This window comes from Lucilia sericata, unplaced genomic scaffold (genome assembly GCF_015586225.1).
Source record: "Lucilia sericata isolate MDLA Ls3-8-SP2 unplaced genomic scaffold, ASM1558622v1 Contig004085F_arrow, whole genome shotgun sequence".
Taxonomy (NCBI): Eukaryota; Metazoa; Arthropoda; class Insecta; order Diptera; family Calliphoridae; genus Lucilia; species Lucilia sericata.
Window position 1 is genome coordinate 12,520 of NW_023997136.1, and position 6,788 is coordinate 19,307.

The following is a 6,788-nucleotide window of genomic DNA, read 5'->3' on the forward strand; positions in this document are numbered from 1 at the left end:
AGACTAGGTTATGGGCCAGAACGTAGATCAGACGAAACGAGACTAGGTCATAGACCAAGACTTAGACCAGACCATGAACCACACCATAGATCAAGCTATAGATGAGACCATAGACCAGACCATAGACAATATCATAGTCCAGACCATAGACCATAAGACCAGAAGACACACCATAGACCATATTATAGTCCAGACCACATACCAGACTATACAACAGACTTTATTCGGACACATAAATATAGGAAAGAATTATTGAAATTTAAGGAATTCAGATTCAAAGTCAAATTGAAATTATAAAAAAAAACCATCTCAAAAATTTACTCAAAAGCTCTGCTCCAAAATCCGGTTTCCATTAACAAGATCTTTGTTTTAGTCTATACAGCCTATTACCTCCCAATATGATTTCAGTTTAAGCTAAAGAATTGCAACTTTATGCATGAAATTAACAATTTTACACAAACAAATTAAAATCCTTTTTCTTGTCTCTAAAGGGACATGTTGCTTATATGTACATGTCAATCAGACCAATATCTCATGTTTCCGTTGCAACACTTACATATAACTGAATGTATGTTTGTTTCAATGTATATGTATACAAATGCTTTAGAAACTTTTAAGACACTTAACAAAATAATGAATAGATAACACACACACACACAACACTATCATTGATGGTCTGACAATAATTATAGTGTTGTTGTTGTTGCTGTGGTAACATGTAAACTTTGATGTTGCAATATTGTAACATCATTGTCATACTTGTAATCATTAATATTGTCATCATCATTATAAGCAGCAGCAGCAAGAGCAATAGCTGCTGCACCATCATCATTTATATTACAATTTGCATTTAACATTTTTTGTTTATGTGGCATATAAATTTGATGATCTATTGTGGAATCTTGTCGAACAACAGCAACTAATAAAGTTGGTTGTAAAGAAGAAGAATTTTTCGATTTCAATTTAGATTTATCACAATGATTTAATAAAATGTTTTGTTGCTGTTGCTCATCATGATGATAACGATTTTGTTTTAAATTTAAACTATGATGACGTTTTAAACTACCTAAAATACTATTAAATAATGATGTAGATGTTTTTGTTTTTGCTGTCGTTGTTGTTGTTGTTGCTAATGTTGATGTTTCTGTAGCTGCTGTTTCAGTTGCTGTATTATACCATTTCCTGTTATTGTTATTATTGTTAATACTCTGTTTACTTTTAGCTGTACTTGGTATTTCTTGGCTACAAGTAGCAGCTATTTTAGTTTCAGAGTATTCATGTTTATCTTTGTAGCAATTATTATCAGTACTGTAATTATCTTTATAATGTGTTTGACACTCATTTTTAAAATCGCTGTTCTTATGTTTAAGCTTAATATCTAAATGACAAATACCTTCTACAGCATTAGTTGCTCCCTTAACTTCGTTTTCGTCTTTAGCCAACAGTTTATTACCCTTCTGTTGCTTTTCAGCAGTTAAGTCCTCCTGAGCCCCCTCTTCCGGCTCTTCATCCTCTGAAATTCTTGTTACTGCTGCTAGTGGTGGTGGCAAAGGTTGTTGTTTATATTGTTGTTGTTGTTTTTGCTACACATTCGTTACTTGTGTAGTAGTATTAAAGTTCTGCTCGCCCATTACACTTTTACTAATCATATCACGTTGTATACCATTCGTACGTCCCCCAAAACCACTACCGCCTTGACGTTGACTATTACCTCCTGCACGTCCAGCCGCACCACCCATACCACCCGCCATTGTCTCATCGTCTTGGGCGACTGGCAGCCATTTATCCAAGAATTTAGGACGAAATAATAGTGTAAATGTTGTACGAAATTGTCGGCTCATCGAACAATAGAGTATAAAATTAATGCTTGAATTGATGAGTGCCAATATGTCCATTAGATCACCTGTGGAGTAGAAGAGGATGTAGAAACAAAACAATAAAATAGATACTTTTAATATATATGTATGTAAGTATGTATATATGTACTCTTAAGACCATTAACGTTAATAAAGGAATAGTAATGATAGTAGGAAGGAATATAATCATTAGATATTTGTAACAAAATAAATGAATGGGTATCAAAGTGCCACTCCAATTGGTTTATAGAAATAATGAAGAAATAATAGAACACATTATCAAAACAAATAGTTCATTTAACCCCTCGGGAGGTTATTGTTTCTGTTTGTTGTCAGATTATTAACTAAATGTAAGGATTTGTTTCGAGGCATAACGTGTACGATAATTGACTGCTGAATCAATGTTGTTGTGGGAGAAATCAATAATTTAAATGGTTTACAAATGTTGGTCTCGTTTATGGTCTAGTATAAGGTCTAGTCTATGAGCTGGTCTAGTCTATGGTCTGGTGTATGGTCTAGTCTATGGGTTGGTCTATGGTCTAGTCCATGGTCTGGTCTATGGTCTGGATTATGGTGTAATCTATGGTCTGGTGTATGGTCTGGTCTAAGGTCTGGTCTGTTGTCTGGCCTATGGGCTGGTATAGTATATGGTCTGGTCTATGCCCTAGTCTATATGGTCTGGTCTATGGTCTGGTCTATGGTCTGGGTATGGTCTGGTCTATGGTCTGGTCTATGGTCTGACTTATGGTCTGGCTTATGGTCTGGTCTATGGTCTGGTATATGGTCTGGTCTATGATCTGGTCTATGGTCTGGTCTATGGTCTGGTCTATGGTCTGGTCTATGGTCTGATTTATGGTCTGGTCTATGGTCTGGTCTATGGTCTGGTCTATGGTCTGGTCTATGGTCTAGTCTATGGTCTGGTCTATGGTCTGGTCTAAGTTCTGGTCTGTTGTCTAGTCCATGGTCTGGTCTATGGCCTAGTCTATATGGTCTGGTCTATGGTCTGGTCTATGGTCTGGTCTATGGTCTGGTCTATGGTCTGGTCTATGGTCTGGTCTATGGTCTGGTCTATGGTCTGGTCTATGGTCTGGTCTATGGTCTGGTCTATGGTCTGGTCTATGGTCTGGTCTATGGTCTGGTCTATGGTCTGGTCTGGTCTATGGTCTGGTCTATGGTCTGGTCTATGGTCTGGTCTATGGTCTGGTCTATGGTCTGGTCTATGTCTGGTCTATGGTCTGGTCTATGGTCTGGTCTGTCTATGGTCTGGTCTATGGTCTGGTCTATGGTCTGGTCTATGGTCTGTCTGGTCTATGGTCTGGTCTATGTCTGGTCTATGGTCTGGTCTATGGTCTGGTCTATGGTCTGGTCTATGGTCTGGTCTATGGTCTGGTCTATGGTCTGGTCTATGGTCTGGTCTATGGTCTGGTCTATGGTCTGGTCTATGGTCTGGTCTATGGTCTGGTCTATGGTCTGGTCTATGGTCTGGTCTATGGTCTGGTCTATGGTCTGGTCTATGGTCTGGTCTATGGTCTGGTCTATGGTCTGGTCTATGGTCTGGTCTATGGTCTGGTCTATGGTCTGGTCTATGGTCTGGTCTATGGTCTGGTCTATGGTCCTGGTCTATGGTCTGGTCTATGGTCTGGTCTATGGTCTGGTCTATGGTGGTCTATGGTCTGGTCTATGGTCTTGGTCTACAGTCTGGTCTATGGTCTGGTCTATGGTCTGGTCTATGGTCTGGTCTATGGTCTGGTCTATGGTCTGGTCTATGGTCTGGTCTATGGTCTGGTCTATGGTCTGGTCTATGGTCAGGTCTATGGTCTGGTCTATGGTCTGGTCTATGTTCTGGCCTATAGTCTGGCCTATAGTCTGTTCTATGGTCTAATCTATAGATTAGCTTTGTAAATAAGCGTGTAGAATGTATAAACATGTATTTTTTCCACTAAATAGACTGTTTTAGACTGTGGTTAAATAATGCATAAATAACTTTTTTATTTACACACAGACACACACACTACTGTAATTTTATATTTCGCAAGCTACGGTTTCTGCTACAAATACAATTTGTCTGTAAAATATTGTTTATTTGTTATATTTAACCTTAACGTACTAATGTCAGTAATAATCTACTGACAATGACTCAAGTTCATAATGGTTAAGACAAGACATAAATCTGTATGTCATTTAATAATTATGTGCGCTTTTTAATGTAATGCAATGAACTTTGAAAATAATCTTAAATATAATTTATTTTAAACAAAAGAAAAAAAAAAACGTTAAAGAAAATATCTTAATGAATTCTTTGAATTAAATAATGATTATATTAAAATGTATTTGATTATCTGTTTGTAATACGCAACGCATGAGTGTTTTCTGTAAATAGTATTTAATATACATCATACGCTTGGTTGTTTAAAATTCTTAACGTGAGATTGCATTTTTTGAGAACACACACACATAAATAATGTGTGTTCGAGTGTGTTGGATTTTGATTTTTGTAAATTTCAATTTAAGAAAAAAAATCATACGCCCTGTTTACAATAGTTAGACGTGACTGTCTGTATTACAAGGTCATTCAGACGTATGAGCGATATTTTGAATTTTAATATTAATCATACTTTTGTTAAATCAGTAATTCGATTTATTTCAATCGCTTGATTAAACAATTTTGTGTTGATAAGAGTGCATTATATTTGGAATAATCAATTTATTTTAAGATATTATTTAAATTGAGTTTAAATATATAAATTCTATGGAAAAGTTTCATTTAATTAGTGTAATAATTTATATAAGTTACTATTTTTTAATAAATTTATTTAAATTGGATAAGTAAATAAAAGTATCCAGTAGTATCCAACATACTTTCAACTAAGATCTCCAAAGGCATAAAGACAGTAAAGCAAATAAAATATGCAACAATATATTTAAAAAGTTTGCACATAGTATATATGTATTATTTTATTAAATATTTATAATCCCTATTAGATTTTCTTTTAAGCATTTTCTTTACTTGCATTCTTGATAATGCCAAGTGCACCTGTTTACGCAAACTAACAAAGTGTACATTTATAAAGAACTGAAGTTAACAATAAATGTAAGTAAATAAATAAACAAATGTGTATATATATTGCTTATTTATTTATGTGAATATATTCATATTAAGGCGTCCCCAAAATTCCTTTTTGTATTATATAAAGAATTTTTGGAGATATTAGAAATACAAGGAAAAAAGATATTTTATATAATTTGAAGGAAGAAAACTGAAATTTTGAGAAATGGCAAGATTTTCAGAAAAAATAATTTTATAAAATAAAATCGTGATATTAAAAACTTGGAAGTTTTTGTGGATATAACCGAAGAGCATGTGAATGAAAAGCACTAACTGACTAACTTGACATAACATTAGCATTAACTAACTAACTAACTAACTAACTGAAACTGAAAAATTTTGAGAAATGGCAAGATTTTCAGAAAAAATAATTTTATAAAATAAAATCGTGATATTAAAAACTTGGAAGTTTTTGTGGATATAACCGAAGAGCATGTGAATGAAAAGCACTAACTGACTAACTTGACATAACATTAGCATTAACTAACTAACTAACTAACTAACTAACTAACTAACTAACTAACTAACTAACTAACTAACTAACTAACTAACTAACTAACTAACTAACTAACTAACTAACTAACTAACTAACTAACTAACTAACTAACTAACTAACTAACTAACTAACTAACTAACTAACTAACTAACTAACTAACTAACTAACTAACTAACTAACTAACTAACTAACTAACTAACTAACTAACTAACTAACTAACTAACTAACTAACTAACTAACTAACTAACTAACTAACTAACTAACTAACTAACTAACTAACTAACTAACTAACTACTAACTAACTAACTAACTAACTACTAACTAACTAACTAACTAACTAACTAACTAACTAACTAACTAACTAACTAACTAACTAACTAACTAACTACTAACTAACTAACTAACTAACTAACTAACTAACTAACTAACTAACTAACTAACTAACTAACTAACTAACTAACTAACTAACTAAGTAACTAACTAACTAACTAACTAACTAACTAACTAACTAAATAACTAACTAACTGAAACTGAAAAATTTTGAGAAATGGCAAGATTTTCAGAAAAAATAATTTTATAAAATAAAATCGTGATATTAAAAACTTGGAAGTTTTTGTGGATATAACCGAAGAGCATGTGAATGAAAAGCACTAACTGACTAACTTGACATAACATTAGCATTAGCTAACTAACTAACTAACTAACTAACTAACTAACTAACTAACTAACTAACTAACTAACTAACTAACTAACTAACTAACTAACTAACTAACTAACTAACTAACTAACTAACTAACTAACTAACTAACTAACTAACTAACTAACTAACTAACTAACTAACTAACTAACTAACTAACTAACTAACTAACTAACTAACTAACTAACTAACTAACTAACTAACTAACTAACTAAATAACTGACTACAAAAGTATACTTTGGTCTCTGAGTTAAAATTTGTCGGCCAGTATTCTTTAAATAATTTTAATTATATTTAAAAACTCTATATTGAATCAGAAATTCCAAGATGGGTAATTTTTCATAAAATATTCCCAAAAATTTTACTTTCGGAATGTCAATAAATTTTAGGTTTACCAAAGTACAAAGTTTTTTGGAGCAAAAGTCTTTCTTGAATACTGGCTTAATTAAAGTTCAAACCTACCAGATTTATATATTTTATTCTTGCTAAAAAAAATTAGTCATTTTTATTTTTTTTTTTTTCTCACCACTAGTGTTTACCACCTTTATACATAAGTTAATCCTCCGGATTATAAAAATAAATATTATAAATCTTCTATGCTTGAACTAAATATGCTTAAATAATTTAGTGATT

The 6,788-nt window shown here is 32.6% G+C and overlaps 1 protein-coding gene across 1 annotated transcript; it reads right to left on the reverse strand.

Moving 5' to 3' along the window:
* Positions 1–1,534: 1,534 nt before the first annotated feature.
* LOC119615092 lies at positions 1,535–1,903 on the reverse strand (the record flags this gene model as incomplete). Its single annotated transcript, XM_037971162.1, has 1 exon — positions 1,535–1,903. A coding segment is annotated over one exon (320 nt), but the record flags the coding sequence as incomplete, so codon positions are not given.
* Between the last annotated feature and the right edge of the window lie 4,885 nt (positions 1,904–6,788).